Raw genomic sequence first — 25,583 nt, 5'->3', positions numbered from 1 at the left:
ATCAAAAGTGTGGCTCATTAAGTAAACATGAGGTATCTTGGGGTGGGGAAGGCCATGGGGGGCCTAGTAATGGAACAGGCCACCTACTTCAGACCATCCAAGGCCTCCCCAACCCACAGATACCTCACTTTCTCTTCCCTCGGAGTCCCCACATTTGCTTCCTCCCCCTTCCTGCTGTGCCTGGTGACTTACCTTATGAAGATCTGTCTCCTCTCCAGCCTGTTTCTTTGCTTGCTTCCTCCTTTCTTGTCAGCTTGAAGGCTTCAGGGTTGAAAAAGAGGCATGGAAGTCTGCATGCAGCCCTCCAGGCTCTTTTCTCGCTTCCAGAAACCTCATCAAGCCATTCACATGCATTTCTAATCCACATTTTTTGCCACCAAATGGCTTGGAAAGGGCTCTGGAAGTGAGAAAAGAGGCCTGGAGGGTCACACGCGCCTTCCATGCCTCCTTTTCGTCACCAAAGACTTCTTCAAGCTGTTTGCATGTACTTCTGATCCACATTTTTCTTACCAAATGGCATGACAAGGGCTCTGGAGGTGAGAAAAGAGGCCTGGAAGACCATGCATGACCTTCTGCGCCTTTTTATCACTGAAGCATTCTTCAAGCCACTTATGCACACTTTGCTGCCGAACACAGTTTTCACCGCTGAATGGTTTGACAAAGGCTCTAGAGGCTAGAAAGAAGGCCTGGAGGGCTGCACACAGCCTTCTGCACCTTTTCATTGCTGAAGCATTCTTCAAGCCATTCATGTGCACTTGTGGTTCACGTTTTTTATTGCCAAACCACTTGACAGAGAGATAGATGGGGTGAATGTTGAAGAACCTCTGCGGTTGTTCATAAGAGCAAACAACTATCATGGTGCTGCAACATTCATAATTTTGGGACTTGTTCATAAACGCTAGGGGATGCTTATCGCGTAACTTTGAATGTTCATAATCCGGGATTATCTGTACTGTCTCTTTTCCCAGCCAAAATTAATGCAGGATTATTTCAATTTTCTTTCTCATACCTTCTTTCTCCGAATTGAGTTGTCTTTTACTTACTGGTTCCTGCATCCCTTCCTCAGTGGTTCGTGAAATTGACAGGTTTTGCTGAAATGGGCAAATCAACTTCTTTGATTGGAAAAAAAAGATACACTCTACATTTATTGCTTACTGGAAGCCTCTTGTGGAATTTTTGGTAAAAATAAAAAATAATAATTTATGGTGTGATTATTAGATACGGTATATGATAGAAAGAAGAAAAATATGATGTAACTTTAGTGTAAAAGGTCAAAATATATCTATATTTATAACTTCTATGAAGAATATTGGAAGCCATTCTTTATATTTTCTATTTTCTATTTTTCTTTAACATTTTCTTTTTTTTTGCACTTTTTACTTTTTCTTTGATTTCTTTTTCTATTTTCTTTCTCACTTTTCATTAGCTTAACTTTTATCTTCTGCTTTAATAAACATTATACATAAAACTGTAAAAAAAATCTTCCTCACTTCCGGTTTGCTGTTTGTCGCTGCCAGACGTTCCTTTGGGATCGTCAGCTTCCATCGCCTGTCAGAGCCGCCTTCACAACGGAATGGCGGCTCAAAAAAACTCCGTTTCCATGAGGAAACGGAGATAGAGCCGGCAGGGGTGGGTAGAACTCTCTGCGGAGTCCCAAAAGTTTTTCCTTTACTTTTGGGACGGAGCGGATGAGATGCCCCGTATCCCCAGCCGCTGCTCCGGGCTTTGGGAGACCTCTGCTGATGCAGAGCCAGGCGTCAAAAGCAAGCCTGCAAATTTAACAGACTACCCAAAGAAAATGTGAGCTGGACCTGTAATACTGAACCGCAAGTATTTTACTGATATTTTAAAAAATTACTTAAGAGAGAGGAGGAAAAGAAAGAGGAAAAAAAGCCTTTTAAAATGGCGTCGGCTGGAGGAGAGGCTGAAAGGGAAAGTCCTTCCGTTTTCTATTACTACAATGTAGCGGAATAAATACCACTGGCTACATTTGTAGACAAAACTTCGCTCCTGTGTCTTTTTCTCTTTTTTTTCCTTTGGAGACTTGATATTGTTGTTGATTGGAAAGAAGTCTTTTTTTTTTCTTTCTTGCTTTTTTTTTTAACAAAGCCTGCCTGGGCGGAAACATGGCACTGAGACTCATAAAGTCAGATAAACAAGAAGGGGGGGATTCCCCCACCAACAACTTAAAGGAACAAGTCTTAACTCTTCAGTCTCAGAAACCTGATTTTAATATAATAGAATTTTTTATAGAGGAGATTGAAAGAAGGGAGGAGATTGTGAATCAGCAACTTGAAAAATTTAAGCAGGAAATTAAAGAATTGGTGAAATCTAAGTTTGATTTTTTGGAGAAAAAATTCTCAAAAGTGGCTAATGGTTTTACAGAATTTATGATACAGTTGGACACAAATACTAATGTACTAGAGTCTAAAATGGAAGAAATTCAAGATAAATTGGACAATAGAATTCAAAAAATTGAAAATGATTTGACAAACACTCAGGATAATAGCTTAGAAGAAAAACCTAAAATGGATGCTGATCAAAAGTATGGTAATGCAGAAAATCTGCAACAGAAGATTGAAAAAGAGATTTTAATGGTACAATATAATTTCACAGAATATGCGATAAGATTAAGAGGTTTGCAGGAAAATAATAGAGATGATTTAAGGAAAATATCTTCTGAATTTCTAGCTGGGATTCTAAAGGTTCAACCTGACGAAGTGTTTTGTAGGATTGACAGAGTTTATCGAATCAACTCCTGGATTGCCAAGCAAAGGCAATTGCCTAGAGATGTGGTGATTTATTTTACAGATAAAGAAATTAGGAATAATATCGTGCAAAATTCCTTCAATTCTAATTTGCAATTGTATGGAAGAAAGATTTGGATTTACAAGGAACTCCCACCTAAGATATTGATGGAAAGGAAGAAATTTGGTTTTCTGGTGAATGAGTTAAAAAAGAGAAATATCCCATTCAGGTGGGATGCCCCAGTTGGTATTATATTTAGATACCAAGGAGAAAGATATCAGCTAAATACTGTTGAAAGAGCGGAAGAATTTTATCAAAATAGGTTGAAAATGAACTTAACATCTTCAGGTATAATACAGGATAAGCAGAAGGAGCCGGAAATAAAGGTAAAATATCGAATTACAGAGACTGTACCAGATGAATTGCCTTTGGATTTATTGGATACCCCAGCTGGACTATCTACAAATTTGAGAGAAGTGGCATCTAACCTTAATGTGATGACTTATCAAGGCAAGGATAAGCATGGAAACCAATTAGGGGATATACAAGGGATAAAAAAGAAACATGAGATACAAAAACAAAACCAACAAGACCAATCTACAAAGCAGAATAAAAACCGACCAGATGATACACAATTTGTAGAAAGGAAACCAGGATGGAAACCAAACCCACAAAAAGAAAAGAAAAAAAGAAATAGGTGGCATAAAAATAGAAATTTCTAAATCAGGCAACAGTGAAGCCAGTGACTTTAAAATATGAATCATTATGTGTAAACACAGAAGAGGCGACGTATTGGTTAATATCATCCTGAGGATTGTGGCAGATCTCTGCCTGGCCGTAATCTGGGGACGTGAAACGAGCCTTAAACTGACGGATTTGAATTATCCATTTTGGAATTTCTTTTTGTGTTGATAAACATATTATATTATCTTGAATCACAAGGCAAGAGGATTATGCTGGGGCATGCAGAAGATCGGGTTGTTACCCACTACGATGATGGGAATTAATAATCCTGATGAAACCCACAATTATTACTATATGGAATATAATTATAATGTCACTCGGGTGGTTGTTTTTACTTTTATACATATAAGAAGATATTTACTACTGATGGGGGCAGATATGATTGAAGATCCTGAATAAACTGTTGCACCAGCAAGCTATGTTACCCGATTATGGATGTTGGTTCTACCAATCCAGTGGAAAGACCTCAAAGAAGATACTATATGGATTATAAATTTAAAGTCATTGTCTTTTCTTTTTTTTTATTTAGATATAATGGAAAATATAGACATATATTTTTAAGTAGTGTGGGCAGTGAATCAAAGATATGTTGTGTATGGTAATTTTGCATGATAGTGGGTGAATAAGCTAGTTAGTAGATTGATTAGTCTAAGAAAAGGGATTTTTAAGTGATATATTTAGGGGAGTGGAGGAAATGGATAGAGTGGAATAAATGTTAAACTAGATTTTATGGGGAAGGCTGCTTTGAAATGTTATAGTAATATATATAGAAGATTAAATGTTAAAGTAGGACTTATCGTATAGTTTTAAAGTGGAGAAGTTATTCTATAATGTCATAATATAATGTCTTTTTTTTTTCCTTTCTTTTCTCTTTTCTGAAATGTATGGATAAAGGGGGATGTTATAATATTAATAATATTTTTAGTAAGTAAAGGTCAATATCTAGAGGAGGGAGTAAGTAATCTGTTATGAATTAGGGTTTTTTTTTGTTATGAAGAAGTCACAGGGGGGGATGGGTGGGGAGGGGGGGTTAGGGAGGGGGAGGGAGAGGGGAAAAAAGGGGGGGAAATTTGTATTTGAAAACTTTTTCAATAAAAAAAAAAATCTTCCTCTATTGAATATTGTATCATTTCAAATATATGAAATTATATAATGATAATCAGTATCAAAACTATTGATAATGTAAGAAATATCACTTCTAATTTTGCAGAAATTATGGCAATTAGAATCCTGTCCCTAGAAAAACTTGCTGAAGAATCAACTCCACAAGGACATTAAAGGTCAGATAACTGTTGCTTCTAATCAATTAGCACTGGTTTAGTCAATCATTAAACTGCCATTAATCCTTCCTGTACACAAGTCAACTTGTCTGGTGCTTAATGTTAAAATTTCTGTGCCAACAACTTTAAGTCATTTTACTTCATATCCTGCTACATGAAATATACCACAAAAACATTAAAGGTTTAAATAGTTAAGCAATCTTCTCTCATCCAAGGTTACCTGAATGAGAAAAATCAGCAATCCTGATTAGATACTTTATGTTACTAGGTACTGAAAATTTTTTCTTGGTGTTATCACTTGCTGATCAAGAGCTTAATGAAGCTGGGGATTGCCTACCAAGCTCTGAAATGTTTTTAATGAACAGGTTTAGAAGGGTTAGCCAACAGCAGTAAAAAGTGCCAATCCCAATATAATTTTATTTGCTTTGATAACTTAATAAAATTTAGTCAACATGTTTAGAAAATTTGTCCCTCTATATTGCCAGTTTTATTCACAACCTCAACATGTTCTAACTAGCCCACTCCTGACTAGCAAAAAGAAGACACATCAATTTCTCTTTCTAACATCAAACCTGAAATAACACACATTACCAGATCTTGTATGGTGGCATGGAAAATCAGGCAAAAAACAATTGGAAACAATTGAACCTGTCTAAATATGGAGTGACATGGTGGCTCAGTGGATAAGACACTGAGCTTGTCAATTGAAAGGTTGGCAGTTCAGCGGCTCAAATCTCTAGTGCCGCATAACAGAGTGAGCTCCTGTTACTTGTCCCAGCTTCTGCCAAACTAGCAGTTCGAAAGCACGAAAAAAATGCAAGAGAAAAATAGGGACCACCTTTGGTGGGAAGGTAACAGCGTTCCATACGCCTTTGGCGTTTAGTCATGCCGGCCACATGACCATGGAGATGTCTTCGGACAGTGCTGGCTCTTTGGCTTTGAAATGGAGATGAGCACCGCCCCCTAGAGTCGGGAACGACTAGCACATATGTGCGAGGGGAATCTTAACCTTAAAATATGGAGAGCCAGAAATGGCTCATGCTCATCTTGACTTTTTTAACTCATTCACCCCTGCAGATGTTGCTATCAGCCACTTACTAAAATGTATTTCTGGATTGTAATCCTATTGTAAAAAGGAAAAAATAAGCCCGAAGAAGACAAAATTGAATAATGCATTAATGTTTATTTTATTGTAGTAAAATACATACACACATACAAGAGACAGAGAGGGAGGGAGGGAGAGAGAGAGGTGGGGAGAGGGGGAGTGGGAGTGGGAGAGGGAGAGGGAGAGGGAGAGAGAGAGGGAGATATGTCCCAAAGGTGCCTTTTTTCAAGAGGGAACTTTCTGATTTTTCTTTGAAGACATTTCGCTTCTCATCTAAGAAGCTTCTTCAGCTCTTCTTGGATGAGAAGCGAAACATCTTCAAAGAAAAACCAGTAAGTCCAGTTGCTTCTTGAAAAAGCACCTTTGGGACAACCAAGACCTGGATGATTGAGAATCTCCATAGACATACACAGAGATCCATTCCTAACAGTCTTAAACTCTGTGTTAGCTAATGATACAGCCAATTGTAATGAATATTGAGACATTGATCATTCTGTTTAATATATATATATAGAATAGCTATATCCAGTACCCTGAACAAATTGAGAGGTACTGAAAGACCAATGAGATAACATAAATTTGCCACTGTTTGGTTTTTCTATTTCTGTTATTTAGGAATCTATTCATTTTCACTTCTCACATTTGTTTTTTTTTCCCATTTATAACCGTGATGGCAAACTTATGGCACGCATGCCACAGGTGGCACACAGAGCCCTCTCTGCTGCCACACGAGCCATCGCCCTGCTCAGCTCCACCCCACATGTGCGCACACCTCCCGCCATCCAGATGATTTTCGAGTCTCTGCCGTGCATGCACGGGTGGCAGAGCAGGTGCAGAAGATGTGTACGCAGGCCCGGGATGTGCAGCCCCCCACCCCCACGGCCTGTTTTTGGTCCCAGGAGGCTGCAGGGAAGCCTACTAGGCCCAAAATAGAGCGGTGGAGGGGGGTTGCATGTGCATGCACAGGGGGCAGGGCATGGGGGGGTCACGTGCGCATTGCATTATGGGTGCAGGCACGCATGTGTGCTGTTGCGCACGCTTGTGCGTGCTTTCGGCACATGACAAAAAAAGGTTAGCTATCACTGTTTTATAACTTTGATAGAATGCTCATAGGAGCTAGTAGTTAAACTTTTCACCTGTAACTTGCAGTTATTATCTAGCTGGTTCAGTCTGGTACATTGGTCCTACTCAGTGGTGGGCTGCAAATTTTTTAACAATCGGTTCTCTGCCCTAATGATTGCCTGGATGGGCTTGGCTGGGTGGGTATGACTGGGTGGGTGTGGCCATCTTGATGTCACTTATGTCGAGGGGCGCCTCGCCTCACTCGCCCTCTCATGACCATGGGGATGCTGCAACAGTCGTAAGTGTGAAAAATTGTCGCAAGTCACTTTTTTCAGTGCCCTTGTAACTTTAAATGGTCACTAAATGAACTGTTGTAGGTCAAGGATTACCTGTACAAAAATACAAAAAGCTTCTTTGCTTGAAAAAAGCTGCCCTAAATTCCAGTCATTAGATTAGAAATGGGGGAATACACACTGAAGATCACTGAGTCACAGCCGTCATGGAAACCTAAACCATTCTGTCTGAATACCTTCCTTTTCCTCAGCAATACCTGCAACCCGGAGTTACAAATCAGGCAGGTTGCCGGAGTACATTGAGGAATTAAAATAGTTAAAATAAAAGAATAACTATCAGCAGCAAAGTTACTCTTGTTCATAAAGTGAAACCCTTTAGCAGAGAGGTCATTTAAGCTCTCCAGAAAGTGGGTGGGCATATTTGGGCTTCAAAATGCCGAGCTAAAGAGACAAATTAACAAATTAACATCTTGAGTGAGGGCTAATCCCATTCTGCTTTTGTTCAGACCTTGCTGCAGGGAATTTTTGCCTATGAATATAGCTATCTATCTTTTTATCTTTTAAGTGCTGACATCTTCTGTGGGCTATTAAGGAAAGTGGGGGCTGCTTTCACCCTCTAAGAAAACATGTTTCTCCATTTCTCATTCAGAGAAATATATTCTGCCTTTTTAATATTTCTTAAAATATTTCATTCTTCTAGGAGAGGGTGGGTGCTAACTTTCTACAATTGGTGCCATGTTACTATGCCATATTATTATGAGAGAAAACTAAAAGAAATTGGAAGGAGGATCCATTTATTATCAGTGAGCAATCATGTGCCTTGCCCACTCTGAAGCAATTCAAGAAACTTCTGTCCCAAAGGTGCTTTTTCAAAGGCAACTGGACTTTCTACCTTTGGGACAACCATAAGCTGGATAACTGAAGAATCCCCACAGACAAGAGACTCCTATGCTCAGTGAACTGATAAAGCACAGTTTCCCACCCAGAAGAAACAATTATTAGATCCACTTGCACCACTTAACGATACCAGCTGGTCTCACTCACCTCACAAGATATCCTTAGGTAATCATCCAGATTTAAGGAAGGATCACATGCCCCCAGAAAGGCAGTAAAAAAATCAGACAGAATGCCAAGTTTGCATCCTGCCTCTCAGCCATTTCTTCTATGGCTATGCCAACCCTTCTGTAAATAGCTGTTCTAACCATGTTGTAAGTATACTCCAAAAAACTTAAAACAACCCTTTAACAATCTTTAAGAAAGTCAAGCCCTAGGAATAAAAGTACTACAAAAAACTCAGAGGTGGGGGGGTGGGCGCTCCGGAGAAGCTCAGTCTACAAGCAGAAAGTCTGGGCGTAAGGCTTACAATGGTAACAAGCTTAACCCAGAGGCAGTTTCTGAAAACACTTAAAGGAGCAGGGCAATTAAACTAAGGATTAGGCTATAAATAAAGGCATACCAGAATGTTTCCTACTTGCCTCCCTTGCAGGATTAGCGTGGTAGAGTGGGAAAAGATTTCTTCCAACAACCCGTTCTCCTAACTGCTCAGAAAATTAATAGCTGGTTCAGGAGAACCTGTGCGAACCGGTAACAGCCCACCTCTGGTCCTACTAGTCATATGTCCTTCTATTCTAATAGCTCCATTCCTTTCATACTGTTGTGTTTTACGTGGACAAACACAGAGGCCAGGCTGCTAAGAACACTAACTTTATTGTTAACACAGAACTGAACAGGAACAGTTGAACCCGCGCGTAGTATACAAGAACAACAACTCACCGCCTGACAGCTGCTTAAATAGCGAGCTGTCAGACAGTGTGAACCAATCCGTGAGCTGGCATTTCCTGCTACTTTAGTTACTCACGTCTGCACCAATCCGCGCCCGCTGGCAACACAGCCAGCGTGAGGGAAGTCATAACTGTGAGGACTCAACATCTACCTAATGTTAGATAACACCACTAAGATTGAAGAATCCCATGTTCAAATTCCTACATGGTGATTTATAGCCAATCACTATTTGTCAGCTCAATGGTTCAAATGATGACATTAGGGATGCCTCTTTAGGGACTGCTTTGAACACTAAAGGAAAGGTGTGATATAAATGTACTAAATTCATAAATTGCTGTTGTGAACATATCTCCAAACATGCATATTTGTGTTTACAAATTTTGCCATTTGATGTAATAAATAATAAAGATTTGTCAAACAAATATCATAATATATGAAATATATTTTTTACATACTACCAGTATATTCTTTAAGCAGAGGCATCATTTTCATTTTCCCTTAATATACATTTTTAAGACATCCAACTAGAAATTGAAGTGTGAGATCCAGTCCAGCCTTAGGCACGCAGCCAGCTGAGTGACCTTGGGCCAGTCACTTTCCCTTGTCTTTAAGAAGGAGGCAATGGCAAGCCACTTCTGAAAAACCTGGCCAAGAAAACTGCAGGGACTTGTCCAGTCAGTGCCTGAGAATCAGACACGATTGAATGAGGAGGAAAAAATAGATTACTGTAATGCAGAATTCAAAAAAATATGAATTAGAAAAAAAATCCATGTGAAAAAAAATAAGTAGATTTTAGTGGATAAATCCATAATAGAATTACACTTTTTTTAGCTGGGGTGAAAATTATTTAAATATTTCAGTCACAAGACAATATAGTGTGTGGTCCTCGTACTCCAAATCTCTCTTTATTTTCCTAAAATAAACTGTGTTCTCTGCTCTCCTATTGATCCCATTTTAACAGAAAACACTCCTCCTGAGTAAAAAGTATACTGAAAGAATTATTCTGTTATACTACATGAATTTATTTAGTTATGTTCATTGTTAACTGAGCCAATCTGTGTAGTGTGTAAAGCATCAGAGTAGCAAATGCAAGATTGTGGGTTTGATTTCCACGATTGACATGAAGCCAGCTGAGTGACCATGGACCATTTTCTCTCCCTTGGCCCTACGAAGAAACCAAAACCAATCCTCTTCTTAAATCTTGCCAAGAAAACTGGGCAGTTATTTGGACAGTTGCCAAGAGTCAACACTTCTAACACTGCAGAAGTGTTCTCAGAATTGAAGCAGGATTCAGATAACTTTCCCAGTGGGAACACATTGCCCTAAGAATGATTAGTGTTCAGCTTAAAACATTAGGCTAACCTGTGAAAATGGCAAGACATGATTGAATGTATTTTTCCATTAACCTCCAAAAATCAAAAGCAATTAGCACAATAAAACTTCAAAGAAATAAACCAGACTCAGACCAGGCTCTCTTTATAATTTTCATGGCAAAGACACACACACAAAAAGACAACTAACAGCTCAGGCCTGTGTGTGTTTTTGAGGTTTTTAAATAATGTTTAGCTTCAGCCACTATGCAAAGGAGTGAGACAAATTGTTTTTTAACTTGGTCAGATATCTTCCTGAGCCTGTAAGAGATTTAACAATTATCTATCAAATTTCACTGCTTCAACATCAGACAGGGTAATAGAAAGCATTGAAGTTCTAAGTATTTGCCGTATTTTTTTTCTATCAGTCCACAACTAAATTTCATTAAGAGACCACACAATTAGATTAGTGTGGGTTTACATTATATTTACTTGGGGTAGGAAGTTTAAAGCATCAAAAGTAGTAATAAAAGAAAATATAATTTCAGAATCATAATAGATTATTCTTTTTTCAAATGCCTTTTCATTCTTCTACAAACTGTTCTTACCTCTGGGATGTTTTCTTATATTTTCTCCTGCAGGAAAAGAACAAAAATAAAAAATGAGAACTGAACAAGATCAATTGGCAACATGGGTGGAAATAAGTAGTGTCTTTGAAAATATCTATGTACTGTACAGCTTCCATACCATAGAAAGGCATGCCACCCTAATTGGAGATCATGTCTCTCCAGTATTGTCCAAATTATTATCATCTTGTAAAAGATGGTAAAAAGCATAGGCTTTTCCCAGTAATCAGCAAGTAAATAATTTAGGGAGACTTTTTTTCTGAACATAGAAATAAGAAAAGATCAGTTCATTTAACTATATCAAAAAAGGGATGGATACATTTATTTCCAGTATGAGTCACTGCATTATATTCATAATTCTATTCTTTTTTATGATAACTAGTGAATTTTTTTAAAAAAATATTATCTATAATTACCAAAATACATTAAAATGTGTATTTCAGAATACATATTCCATACTACATTGATAAGTTTATAGCTTAAAATATCTTGTAACATTAACTATAAAGTTATAACTCTGCACTTTTACCAGAATGATGTGGTCAGTATAAGAATTTAAAATTCTTAAAGCACTGTAATATTAAAGAATAAAAATGTAATTGTTATGCCTCAGTTTTTGGATTTGTAGTATTTTCTTTCTAACATATTTAGATGATTTAAATTCTTTAATTGACCAATTGATAAAATTGATCTTTTGCTGGTAACTCATACATTCTTCCAATCATTTGTAGAATGATGAAGATTGTTTTAGTATCCCTTTTTACAAAAATAGCTTTTTTCAATCAAGAGAATTAATTATCAAAAAGTATAAGAACTGTGTGAAAAATTAAAATTAGAGAGAGTCCAACATATTTTCAGAAGAATTTAGGAACAAGACCTCATCAAATGGCATTTCATTTCCACACCCTGTATATCATTCCAATTACCATCAACAGATAACATAAACTCTTGTTTTATAAACTTCCACTTGCAATCAAGCTAAAAAAGAACAATCTAGACAGTTGAATGTGTCTAAAAGCATTGCTTCTTTGATATTCTTCAACACCAGTGCTTATTAAGTTTATATTTATTTCACTGCCTTTCCAATATACCCCATAAGCTCTATTCCTGCCAATCAGAAAAAAGAAGTTTGAGTGCTCCCATCTGAATAAAAGCATTTCTGATAGTCAGTTTAAAATAAGCCCAGATTTTCAAACATTTCAGTAGATATCCATATCTAGAATTAAATTAGAACAAGTTCACAATTATGTTATGTTTGTAGGACTTGATTTAATATGCATATATGTTTAATTCAATACATATTAAATGAGTAATGAATTATCATAAATTAGTAACAAAATGCTTAGTTTTAACCCAGAAAGTTTTGTTCTAATTTATAGAATACAAACTGTTTTATTTCTCAGGCTCTAGGGTTTGAGGTTTGATTCCTACAATCTCAGTATCAGGCAAAAGTTACTAACACCTGAGATAAAGAAATCTATTTTTAATAGTAAGTAACTCTGAGCTTCAGAACAGATTAGTGATCTGATAGCTACATACATGTTTTATATTTAAATAAAGCGACCTAAAGGTTGAGTGACCTTTGAAAACCATTAATTTTCATAAACACAAATCAGAGGATGAATATACATTTTATCCTTTATTGGTGTGGATATTTTGTACATTCAACATGTCTTATTTCTCAGTGTATTGGATCATGACTCCTAATTTATGTCCTCAGATGTCATCTGAAATCACTAATTCTTAAATAAATATTTCATCAATTCTTGCAAAATAAGCATGTAAGATAGACAATAACTCATATTATTGTCAACAACATTATGTGGAAAAGAAGTAGATTCCATTGCAGCATGCTTTCTCCATGTTTTTGTTTCATGACTAGTTTTTAGTCTAATAAATTCCTTCCTCATATTTTTATTCATATTTTTAAAATAATTTGAATTGCTTTCACTCTTTCTCTCTCTCCTAATTCATCCCTAGATATCTGTTCAATAATTCCCATTTTAATTATTTTCATAAGTCATCCAGAAAATTTGTGAGCATGCCTTTTTTTGGTTCTTCAATCAAATAAGAACCTGTTATGTTAAAAAGTAAACTTGTAAAATAGTATGTCAAGTACCAGCAGGGAGTAAAAGTGACTGAGATAGAGAGGGAGGGGGGGAAATCACATAATGAAGACTTCCCTCAATATTTTTATGAATATTTTTTATGTGTTGTTATTAAAACAACTTACCAATTCTGAACAATTTTGTGTTTCAGATAGGATCTTCATGAGTGCCTTATAGCACTTTCCAGCACTAAAAACTATTTTTGAAGGGAGTTATAAGGCCATCCTCGTTATTCTCACACAATGATGACTAAATGACTGTAGAATTATCTATTGTCTCTTTTCCATTTTTACCTGATGGTAAACCTCATTTTTCCTACTGTATAGTCATTAACTATTGATGAGTTGGGGAGTTCATCCCCAACTCATCAATAAACTAAGTTTAAATTTCCATAAGCTCTTGGAGAAAGAGGGGTGGAGCTAAGATGGAGGACAGGCATCAATGGCTGTAAAAAGTTCTTCCATAAGTAAATTAGGTTTTTCCTCTTTTAATACATATATAAGTATTTTTATATTTTAAACTCATTTTTAATCTATACTGGACTTTTACAAAAGCCACCATTTGTTTTAGATACATTTTAACAATACTACAAGCCAGGATTTTTAAGAATGGGGGAAAGGAGAAAGAGACAGCACTCTGCAACACAGAGTTCATCCAAGCCATTGAAGCAGCAGAAAATGGAAGATTATACTGCAAACAGACAGTCTGTTCCAGTAAGTAACTCATCTGCAGTCGCCTTCTCAGATAAATTTGATTTATTTATTTATTTATTTTATTAGATTTTTATACCACCCTTCTCCCACTGGACTCAGGGCGGTGAACAGCCAAGAATAAAAACATCACATACAAAATTTAAAATTATTTGAAAAAAGAATTAAACAAATTTTGGCCCAATAAATTTAAAACACCCCAACTAAAATCAATTAACAATTAAAAATATCTAAGGGGGGTGTTAAGTCAGCCCGGCTTGATGAAATAAAAAAGTTTTAAGGGCATGGCGAAAAGCACAGAGATCTGGGATCCTACGTATCTCCGGGGGCAGGTTGTTCCAGAGGACAGGTGCTGCCACAGAGAAGGCCCTCCCCCGGGGGTTGCCAGCTGACATTGTCTGGCCGACGGCACCCTGAGGAGTCCCTCTCTGTGGGAGCATACTGGCCAGTGGGAGGCTATCGGTGGAAGAAGGCGGTCCCGTAAGTACCCAGGCCCTAAGCCATGGAGTGCTTGGAGCACAAGCCAACACCTTGAAGCGCACCTGGAAGACCACCGGGAGCCAGTGCAGCTCATGCAGGAGGGGTGTCACATTGGAGCACCCCGTCGCTCCCATAATCCCCCTTGTGGCCACATTCTGTACCAGTTGGAGCCTCCGGGTGCTCCTCAAGGGGAGCCTCATGTAGAGAGCATTACAGTAGTCCAGTCGGGAGGTGACGAGTGCCTGAGTGACCATGCGTAAGGAGTCCTGATCCAGAAAGGGACGCAACTGGCGAATCAGGCGAACCTGATAAAAAGCCCCCCTGGCCACGGCCGTCATATGCTCTTCTAAAGACAGCCGTGCATCCAGGAGGATGCCCAGGTTGCGAGCCCTCTCCATGGGGGCCAATAACTCGCCCCCAATAGCCAGCGATGGCACCAGCTGGCTATATCGGGATGCCGGAAGCCACAGCCACTCGGTCTTGGAAGGGTTGAGTTGGAGCCTGTTTCTCCCCATCCAGACCCGCACCGCCTCTAGGCACAGGGACATCACTTCAAGGGCATCATTGGGATGGCCTGGGGTGGAGATGTACAGCTGAGTATCATCAACGTACTGATGGAACTCCACCCCAAAACCAGCGGTTTCACATAAATGTTGAACAGGAGGGGTGAGAAGACTGACCCCTGCAACACCTCACAAACAAGGCACCTCGGGATCGACTTCTGCCCCCCTGCCAACACCGACTGTGACCAGTCACAGAGATAGGAGGAGATTTATGTGACTCATTGGAATATGAATCCTCATAAAGAAAACATTCAATCAGGTAAAGGCCTAAGAGATGACCAATATAACTACAGCCAGCTGCTCTGCTGTGAATTCACTCTGATAGATCTACTACACACAAAGTGACTGCCAGCGAGAAGGTAATGTATGAGAATTCTCTTATTGTTCAGGCAGCCCACAATTCCCTCTATGCTCTTTAGAATGAAGCCCTTTCTGAGCACCTTTTCAAAATTTCCAATGCAAGTCTTTTGCTTCGATAAAGTGTGCCCGCTCCTGAAACAGCATCACCAAGAGGGAACTGTTGCTTTAAATCCAGGCTACAACAGCCCTCATGCTGTTAAGCTTGAGGCTGCTGCAGCTGAATTGATCCTGAGAAGGCAAAGGAGTGATATACAAACTGTGTTATCCACAGCTGCAGAAACTGCTGAGGATGTGCCAAAAGAAATGCTAATTGACCTATTCAGTGCATTGCCAGAACCTGAGCAAGTTAATATTCTTCAAAGATTGGATGATCTAAAAGAGGCTCTGACAACAACTCAATCTACAGCAAAGCCTCTATTTAATTTGTCTCTACTCAACCTTGTGCTCAACTTTGTGACAATACATTTAACCAACAATTTGTCTTTACTTCAATAGTTAAAAAAAAAGGTTGTATCACACAGGCTGATAGTGGGGTAACTGCACTGACTGACCCAGACTCTGAGAAACAGCTTCCATCCATATTTGACTTAGAAGTTCCCACAACATCTTCTCACAAGATGAATCCTCAGCTGAATCTTCCAAAAATGGTCATAAATCTACAGTTATAGATTTAAGCCGGAAATCTGCCCATCTGAAAAAAGTTCTTGGAGCAAGGTCATAGGCACACTGGCAATCAAGATATAGAGGAGCAACAAGAAGTTCTGCAACCCACGAGAATATTGAACCTCACAATAACTGTGTTTATATGGAAAGCATAGATGATATCGACCTAGCTCCAATGTCAAGTTGACATCCGGCATTTTTACCATCTAGCCAACCAACCAAGCCAGACATCTTGCCTCCGGGAACCCCATACAGATGCTGACCTGGAACATAGCTGTCTGGAAAGAGATGGTTGATAGTGGACTAATGAGCTTTCTCCCTAGATTATTGATGTAATAGCCTTTCAAGAAACCTGGTTAACCGAACCAGTACAACTGCCAGGCTTTCAGGGGTGGGCCTCCCCTGCCCAAAAAACAAAAAACAAAGGGAGACCCTCTGGTGGGCTATGCATTCTTATAAAACAAGAGTTGCAATGGCAGGGGGAGAAACTATATAATGAAGATAAGTATTCATACTTCTTAGCTGTTAAATTTTGATATGAAGAGTTCAAATTAATACTGGAAAATGTGTATATGCTTCCAAACACATCCTGCTATTATAACTCTGAATACTGGATGGGCTTAGAAATTATCCTAGATGATATATCTGTATTGTACCCTCAGTCCATAGTGGTATTACTAGGAGATTTGAATAGGTTGGATCCCTCTTTGTATGAGCTCTCCCAGAAGAAGGGGAAAAACTCCCAGAGGAGTTTTTTGATAACCATCCTCAGTGGCTCTCGAGCAGTGGTGAAATGTAAAATTTGTTACTAGCGGTTCTATGGGCGTGGCTTGATGGGGGGTAATGTGATTGGGTGGGTGTGGCCAACTTTTTTTTAAACTTTTAAACCATTTTTTCTACAACCTCTTTGGCCAAAGAGATTGTTAAAAAATGCTTTTAAAAGCCTCTGACGATCCCAGCTGAGTTGCCTGATTGGCAGAGGCTTTTTTTTCTTTTAAAAACATTTTTTTCTATAACCTCTTCAGCCAAGGAGGTTGAAGAAAAAAATGCTTTTAAAAGCCTCTGATGATCCCAGCTGAGCCCTGCAATCATAAGAGGCTTTTGTTTCACTTTTAAAACCATTTTTTTGGCTGAAGAGGTAGAAAAAATGCTTTTAAAAATAAAAAAAAAGCCTCTGATGCTTGTGTGACTCAGCTGGGCATGGGGGGACAGGGATTTTTGCTACCGATTCTCCAAACCATCTGCCGCCATTGCTACCGGATTGGGCGATCCAGTCCAAACTGGGAGCATTTCATCCCTGCTCTCAAGAGACCACAAAAGTAATGCTGCTGGCCTGCTCCTAGTCTCCTTAATTTTTACGGGTCATCTTCAAATTCTGTGAGCTAAGGATAAGAATTACATGTATCCTTTTCACATACCACTCAGCCAATTCAAGCAGTGTACTGGATCTCTTTTGTGTGTCTAGAGATAAAGTTGACCTCTTTTTGGAGGTCACAGTTCACCTTAGCGACAATAGTAACCATCAGCCTGTAAGCATGACATTGTGAGGCTGCAATGATTTAAGACCATATAACATGGCTGACAGATGGCTCACCACAAAGGTAGAGATAACCCAAAATAAAAGGTTAATTCGGACCAAAGTTGATTCTAAGGCAAATTTAGAATGCCTTAAAACAGAGAATGCTAGTAAGTGGGCTAGATTGAACAATCCAGTCATCTACTACTGACTGGATGTCAGCTTCAATGCATTCTCTAATCTCTGTAATATTCTGAAGAAACACCTAACAACTAAACCTGCTACAAAAAGAGCCTGAGTGGGTAGACCCCATTGGTTTGATCCTGAATGCCAACGACTGAAAAAGAAATTGAAAGCACCATGAGGCTCGCCCAGAGGAATCCTACTGCTCATATGCAAGTTGAGATGTTGCACACAAGAAGGGAATATATAAAAATTATAACATTAAAGAAAAAAAAGTTTTCAAAAAATCTTTTGAAAAAAAGATTTCAATCTGGTCAGAACTCGAGTTGGCTGCCAGAAGTCACAACTCAGTAATATTTTGGCACTCTGTAGCAGGTGTCCTGAAAGAATGGAAATTTGTGTTTGACATACCAATCTCTGCTGAGAACTGGGAGAATTATTACAAGTGTTTGTTTGCCTCCATGGAACCTGCAGAGAAACTGTCTCTAAGCAGTGATCTGGTAAATCCTAGAACTCTTCCCCCCCACCCCTTTGGCCACCAGTCTCGGAAAAGGAGATACAATCCATCATTAAAAGCTTAAAGAGCAATAAAGCCCCAGGTGAGGATTTTTTACCAGCAGAATTATTCAAGAAATTTCCCAATTGGTGGGGCCCAGTATTGGCAGGTATTTTTACACATATAAATAACACCTGCTATATACTAGATGGGTGGAAGATGGCAATAGTTGTCCCCATATATAAAAAAAGATCCTAGTAATTATACGCCTATTAGCCTGATTGACATTGCAGCAAAAATATATGCTAGGTTCCTTTTGAACAGAACTGAAATCTGGGTAGAGGAAAACAATAGTATACGTAGTAGAAACTGATGAAGTTATCTACTCAGAGATTTAAACATTTGCAAGCAAGCAAATTCAAAAAACACCACAGTTCAACCCTGAGTTACATAAAAATTCTTTTATTGATATGCAGTGTGTATCTAACACTCACTGAATTTAAACTTTATATATGTGACTTGCATGTGTCCACAATATGGAATGTATAATGAAAGCCCAGAGATAATGTTTGTGAATGGTGCTATGTTCCAGCTTAGGAAAATGATTTTACTTAGTGACTCAGATTGCACAGCATCTTCTATATTTTAACTCTAATTATTATTATTAATGAATGGGAGTGGTTCTGTGATTTTTACATATTATTGATTGATTTTTATTATTCACCTTTTTGTAATTTACATTCTTAGTTCTTTTGTAAACTATTGAGTCAGTAGTGCTTTTGGTAATATGTACATGCAGTAAATACAGATATAAACAAACAAGTAAAAGGTTCAGTTAAACTGGGACCTTTTAAATTGACTGCTTTTCTTTGGAAAAATTCAACAGTATATTATTTAGATAAGAATTTTGCAAATTTTCTCTCTGTAGAGAGCAACACTGTATAATGAAAACAGTCCACTCTTCATTCTAGGGTACTACAGCTAAGGTATTCAGCTTTTTATTTCTTTAAAAATACTTCCAACTGCAATAGAAATGTTGTAAATCAGGCTGTCCTTGATGTCATGAGAACATGAGCATGAGACTAACCCTACTGACTTTGACCTGTAGTGTCATTCTATGACACATACTTAGCAGCCATTTTCTTAGGTCAGGATTGTCCATTACCTGGTTCTTTTTTACTCCTATCATCAGAGTTTGAATCTGGAATAAGGAATCCATATAAAGAAGCTATGGTCTCTTCTATAAATGAAATACTGACAAGTGAATAACAAGTACTGTCGAAATCAGAATGTGTAATAGTATTTTTTTCCCCACTTTTCTCTCTCCCTTTCTCTTTCTATTAAATTGATGCAGGTGACAATCATCTGAAAATCCCTCAATCCAGAAACCTGTTACACTGCTTACAAAAACACAACCAACATATATTCATCTGCTTTGAACTTTCATGAAACTAGAATGCAGCAGTTTTAATTCTTGACAAAGTAGTTATAAAAATAAGAACTTGTTGGTCAATTGCATAAAATAATTAGTTTGCAGGGATCCAAATTGTTGGGGGCAATATGCTGACTGTAAACCATTTACAGAGAGCTGTGAAGCAGTATATAAGTCTAAGTCTAAGTGCTATTGCTATTGCTATCATAAGACTCAATTCCATTATTACAGGATCAGATTTAAAAAACTATAATAATGTGCTCTGGTATGCATATCAACTTTTCTATTAACAGCAGAGTTGCCACTATGCTATTCTAGATAACCTCAGTTACCCACCCTCAAATCTTATCAACATTAGAAGTTATTTCTAAAAGTGAAACTATTGCATCACCATTTCAAATAAGACTTTAAAAGCCCTGTTTCAAGTATGCATGTGCACGTGGGAGAGAAGATTCCTGTTTCATATTCAATTTTGTAATCTTTTTTTTTCTTACCAATAAAAAGAAAGAAAGACAAAACTTTGTCTGCTTTTATAGATTTCTCTCTGTTAATTTTCTAGACAGAAGCATCTATGAATATCGATATAAAAGTTACTTGAATGCTGAAATCTTGGCAAGTCTTCAAGTTATGATGTGACTGATACACAGAATGATTGTTCAATAATTTATTTGTTTCCATCTCTTTATAACCCAATAAATGATATTTTGCCACTGCTCTCAGTAACTACCTCTGAGTTCTTTAAAGTCTGTTATATCAGAGATAGTGTCTATAATTGTGTCCTTTGCCAACTTCTTTTTTTATTATCTTTTTTCCAAGTACCAAGATCTTCCCAAAAGAGTCTTCATTATGTGCCTAACACAGCTAAGCTTTAGTTACATTATTAATGCTTCCCATAAGTTCTAGTTTACTTCATTTACTCCTGAATGATTTTTTCTTTTAATGTCCAAGGCACTTTCAATATTTTTCTTCAATATCACAATTTAAGGACATTGTTTTTTTTTCTTCGTTCAGCTTTTAATGGTCCAGCCTTCACAGTCATATGTTACAACACAGACATATTGCTGAATATCTATTAATGTATAGATATTTAAATGTCAATGGAAGTTATAAAACATAAATTTATAAAGCTCTTGTTATTTAATCCAATTATATTCTGCTAGCCTCATTTTGGCAATGATGGTTACAACTAAAAGAAAGGTGATGTGTAAGGGCTTTTCAAGTTCATATCATAACTTATTGAAAGGTCTCAATTTCTACAGAACATGCTTTCACCATAAAATGTGTGTGTTAGCCTTCTAAAATTAAAGTGCATTTATATGATATTGTATTATAATTTTCTTAGCTTTCTTAACACACTGGTGATCAAAGGTTATTAACAACAATGCATAAAACTATAATTTAAAAAACTGAGGATGCTGAGATAGTTCAGAATGCTTTATTTTTCTCAAATACAGAGACATAATTCTTTTGATGTTATTATTGTACATTAATGGTTACTGGATGGGAACATTATGATATTTTAACCAAATTTTACTGTATCTGTTGGATCCAGCAATTGCACATTTGATGTTATCTTTAAACAGTAAAAAAGCATAAAAAGATACCAATCTTTGATCATTGCTTCACTGTATGCTGACTATGCCTAGGAAGACAAAATCTCATGACAGCCATTGAATAGCACGGCAAAACTGCTATACTTATTTGTGAATAAAGAAGAATTTGATAACAATATAACTTATAATAATGTTTTATTTGACTATATTTAAAGAAACCTCCTCACCCTATTTAATCTTGTTCTACTTTAACAAACAAAATGGAGAGGATTTTCTTGCTCAACCAGAGCTCTTGTATGGCATTAATTAATGCACAAAAATTTATCTGATACTCAGTTGCTTGACTGTTATTTGTTAGGTTTTTGTTGGGGCACTAAAAATGAATGAAAAAGTAAAAAGGAAAGTCACCAGCCAATTTCAGATTAAATATTGAGAAAAAAATCATAACATGGAATTGCATCAAGGTCTGGCAGCAGCTGTTTTCAAAGGCAGAGAAGAAGATCTACATCTTGCATTAAGCTCTGGTAAATCTATCAGATGGTGTTTTTCTTTCACCCACCCCCACTGTCATCAGCACCCGCTTCTCTGTTGCTAGACAGCTGGCATGATGTAGAATTTTAAATCTCGTGTTTCTGGTATAACCTCACCTAACATTGTAATACAAGCTGAAATACTTAGATTACTGTTTAGCAAACCTAAACAAGGAATGTTTGCCTACATATGCATGCATACACATCCCATACACTGTAAATATACAGAGCTTCTTTGCTCAAATAACATCATTTAAAATGAATATTCTGTTACTTTGAACAAGATGAAATATCCAAAGGGCATTTGAATGTACTTCAGATGATCATTGAACTTGTATTCTTGCAAAATTAGTGGCATGTCATCATGAGAGTGAATGCACATTTGGAATAATAGCCATGAAACCAAACAGTTCCCAGAGTCTATAATTTAACCTCTAGCCAAAGTGCTTGCACTTTGAAATTCTATATATTTCAGTGGGATAGATTAGAAGTATTTTACTTTAAAAAAAATTCAAGATATTAAAACAAGTTTCACTTTGCTGAATTAATTTAATATTGTGTAGAAAGTCTGCCCCCACCCTCCTAGAAGAATGAAATATTTTGAAGAATATTAAAAAAGATAGAATATATTTCCCCAAAGGGAGAAATGGAGAAACATGCTTTTTAGAGGCAAGAAGCAGACCCAGTCTTTCTTAATAGCTCCATCAGATGCTGAGGCAGTTTTTAGGAATGCAGATTTCATAATCCATTCAAGACAGAATATTTTGAAACAAAGGCAGAATGGTAGGATTAGTAGCAGCCATCACCCAAGATCCAACACAGGAAAAAGCCATCAAGCCACAATAGGAATCCCCCCAACACCCTTTCAGAACACAAGCCCCTTCATTGCATCACCCCAAACCTGGGAGCTCAGACAAACACCTAAGATTTGCATTTCCTCTTTTGCCTATAGAGCCAGCTATTTATTTTATTTATTTATTTATTTTTCATATTTGTATACCACCCTACTCCCGAAGGACTCAGGGCGGTGAACAGCCATAATAAATGCAAATACATATAGAAGTTAAAAACTATTAAGAAACAGATTAAGTAATTTAGGCTCAAAGATTAAAAAACATCCAAATTTATCTAAAGAGGTTTAAAACCCAATTTAAAAGCCAGTTTAAAAGCCAATTAAAAAGGGAGAGTTAGGCCAGACCAGCTTGTTGGAATAGAAATGTTTTCAGGGCACGGCGGAATATGCGTAAGTCTTGGATGTTTCTTAACTCCGGGGGAAGCCCGTTCCAGATGGTAGGTGCCCCCACAGAAAAGGCTCTCCCCCTGGGGGCCGTCAGTTGACATTGTTTGGCCGACGGCACCCTGAGGAGTCCCTCTCTATGGGAGCGAACTGGTCGGTGAGAGGCTATTGGTGGCAGGAGGCGGTCTTGTAAGTACCCTGGTCCTGAGCCATGGAGCGCTCTAAAGATAGTAACCAAAACCTTGAAGCGCACCCGGAAGACCACTGGGAGCCAGTGCAGCTCGCACAGGAGGGGGGTTACATGAGAGTGCCACATTGCTCCCATTACCACCCGCGCGGCCGCATTCTGGACCAGTTGGAGCCTTCGGGTGCTTCTCAAGGGGAGCCCCATGTAGAGAGCATTACAATAATCCAGGCGTGAGGTGACAAGGGCGTGAGTGACCGTGAGTAACGAGTCCCGATCCAGAAAGGGATGCAACTGGCGAATCAGGCGAACCTGATAAAAAGTCCTCCTGGCTACGGCCGTCATATGCTCTTCAAAAGACAGCCGTGAGTCCAGGAGGATGTCCAAGTTGCGAACCCCATCTGTGGGGGCCAACAACTCGCCCCCAATAGTCAGAGATGGCGCCAACTGACTATATCGGGACGACGGAAACCACAGCCACTCGGTCTTGGATGGGTTGAGTCTGAGTTTGTTCCTCCCCATCCAGATCCGTACGGCCTCCAGGCACCGGGACATCACCTCGAGGGCATCATTGGGGTGGTCTGGGGTGGAGATGTACAGCTGGGTGTCATCAGCGTACTGATGGTACTTCACCCCAAAACCACGGATGATCTCACCCAGCGGCTTCACATAAATGTTGAATAGAAGGGGCGAGAGGACCGATCCTTGTGGCACCCCACATATAAGGGGCCTCGGGGTCGACCTCTGCCCCCCTGTCAACACAGACTGCGACTGGTCAGAGAGAAAGGAGGAGAACCACTGTAGAACAGTGCCCCCACCCCCAACCCTTCCAACCGGTGCAGCATGATATCATGATCGATGGTATAAAAAGCCGCTGAGAGGTCTAATAGGACCAGGACTGAGGAGCAACCCCTGTCTCGAGCCCTCCAGAGATCATCAACCAATGCGACCAATGCTGTCTATGTGCTGTACCCGGGCCTGAATCCCGACTGGAACGGATCTAGATAATTCGATTCATCCAGGTACTGAGGCAGTTGTCGTGCAATCACACTCTCAACAACCTTTGCAACAAAGCGAAGGTTGGAGACAGGGCGATAATTTGCTAATACAGCTGGATCCAGGGAGGGCTTCTTGAGGAGGGGCCTCACCACCGCCTCTTTCAAGACGGTGGGAAAGACACCCTCACTCAAAGAAGCATTTATAATCTCCTGGAGCCAGCCTCGTGTCACCTCCCGGGAGGCCAGTACCAACCAGGATGGACACGGGTCCAATAAACATGTGGTCGCATTTAGTCTGTTCAGTATCCTATCCACACTTTCGGGAGTCACAGGATCAAACTCTTCCCAAATAATATTCTCAGGACCTGCCCCTGTCATCTCCTCTGGATCAATCCAGTCAGAGTCTAGCTGTTCACGAATCTGAGCAATTTTGTCATACAGATATTGTACAAAATCCTCAGCTCTACCCTCCAAGGGGTCTTCCCGCGTCTCTTGATGGAGCAGAGAGCGGGTCACCCTAAACAGGGCGGCTGGGCAATTATCTGATGACGCAATAAGAATAGAAAAGTAGTTACTCTTCTCTACTCTTATCACCACTAGGTAATTCTTAATATGAGATCTTACCAGTGTTTGGTCGGATTCAGAATGACTAGCCCTCCAACTGCTCCCTAGGCGTCTTTTCCGGCACTTCATCTCCCTCAGCTCCTCAGTATACCAAGGAGCCAGGTGAGACCGGCGCCAGGTCAGAGGCCGCAAAGGCACGACTCGGTCTAAAGCATCAGCCGCCGCCCTATCCCAGGCGGCCACTAAGTCCTCAGCCGAGTCGTGTGCTAGAACCTCAGGAAATGGCCCAGGCTCCATATGGAATCTCTCAGGATCCATCAGGCGCCTGGGGCGGAACCACCTGGTCGGTTCCGCCTCCCTGCGGCGGGGTGTGGCGGTTCGAAGGTCCAGGCGAAGGAGGGAGTGATCTGACCATGACAAGGGTTCAATCACTATATCCCCTATCTCGAGATCACTCAACCACTGTCCAGAGACAAAAACAAGGTCCAGTGTGTGTCCCCCCATGTGAGTAGAGCCATAAATTAACTGGGTCAGGTCCATAGCCGTCATGGAAGCCATGAACTCCCGAGCCACCTCATTTTCCCAAAGAGAGAAATGGAGAAACATGCTTTTTCTTTTTTTTTTACAGCAGGAAGCCAACTCAGTCTTTCTTAATAGCCCCAGCAAATACTGAGGCAACTTTTAGAAATGCAGATTTGGTAATTCATTCAAGATAGGATATTTGGGGGGGGGAAGGCATAGCTAGTGTCACGGTGAGATGATGTGTCCCTTGGGAGCTCCTGGGGGATAGAGCCAAATCCTGCTGCCAGGACAGTCCACTCAGGCCGGAATCACCTTGAAGGGGTGAGGAAGAAGAACGTGCACTCTGCTGATCTCAGGGAGCGTGCAAACTCCATGATTGATCCAGAAAAGGATCTGAAACCCAACAGAATGGAAATAAAGGCCACTGCATGCTGGACTGAAGCTGGGGCAGCCACAGAAGGGAAGCATTGAAGTGAGAGACTGTCAGTGTGATCGATCTGGGTGAGAGATTTCCTACTTACAACTTGTTATTAG

General features: G+C 39.2%; 1 protein-coding gene across 5 annotated transcripts in view; it reads right to left on the bottom strand.

Moving 5' to 3' along the window:
* Nucleotides 1-25,583, bottom strand: part of PDE1C (phosphodiesterase 1C) — a 1,150,117-nt gene that overhangs the window by 489,515 nt on the left and 635,019 nt on the right. Inside the window, exon 2 of one of the 5 annotated variants that reach the window (XM_060686093.2) lies at nucleotides 10,933-10,959. The exons of the other annotated variants lie outside the window; for them this stretch is intronic. Within the exon in view, the coding sequence (XP_060542076.1) occupies nucleotides 10,933-10,959 (27 nt within the window). The remainder of the gene's footprint in view (nucleotides 1-10,932; nucleotides 10,960-25,583) is intronic. 5 annotated transcript variants of the gene reach the window in all.

The sequence above is a fragment of the Pantherophis guttatus genome, chromosome 4 (genome assembly GCF_059756535.1).
Source record: "Pantherophis guttatus breed Tessera chromosome 4, ASM5975653v1, whole genome shotgun sequence".
Taxonomy (NCBI): domain Eukaryota; kingdom Metazoa; phylum Chordata; class Lepidosauria; order Squamata; family Colubridae; genus Pantherophis; species Pantherophis guttatus.
Note: the sequence above shows the minus strand (reverse complement) of the source record. Positions and strands in the feature narration are given on the sequence as shown.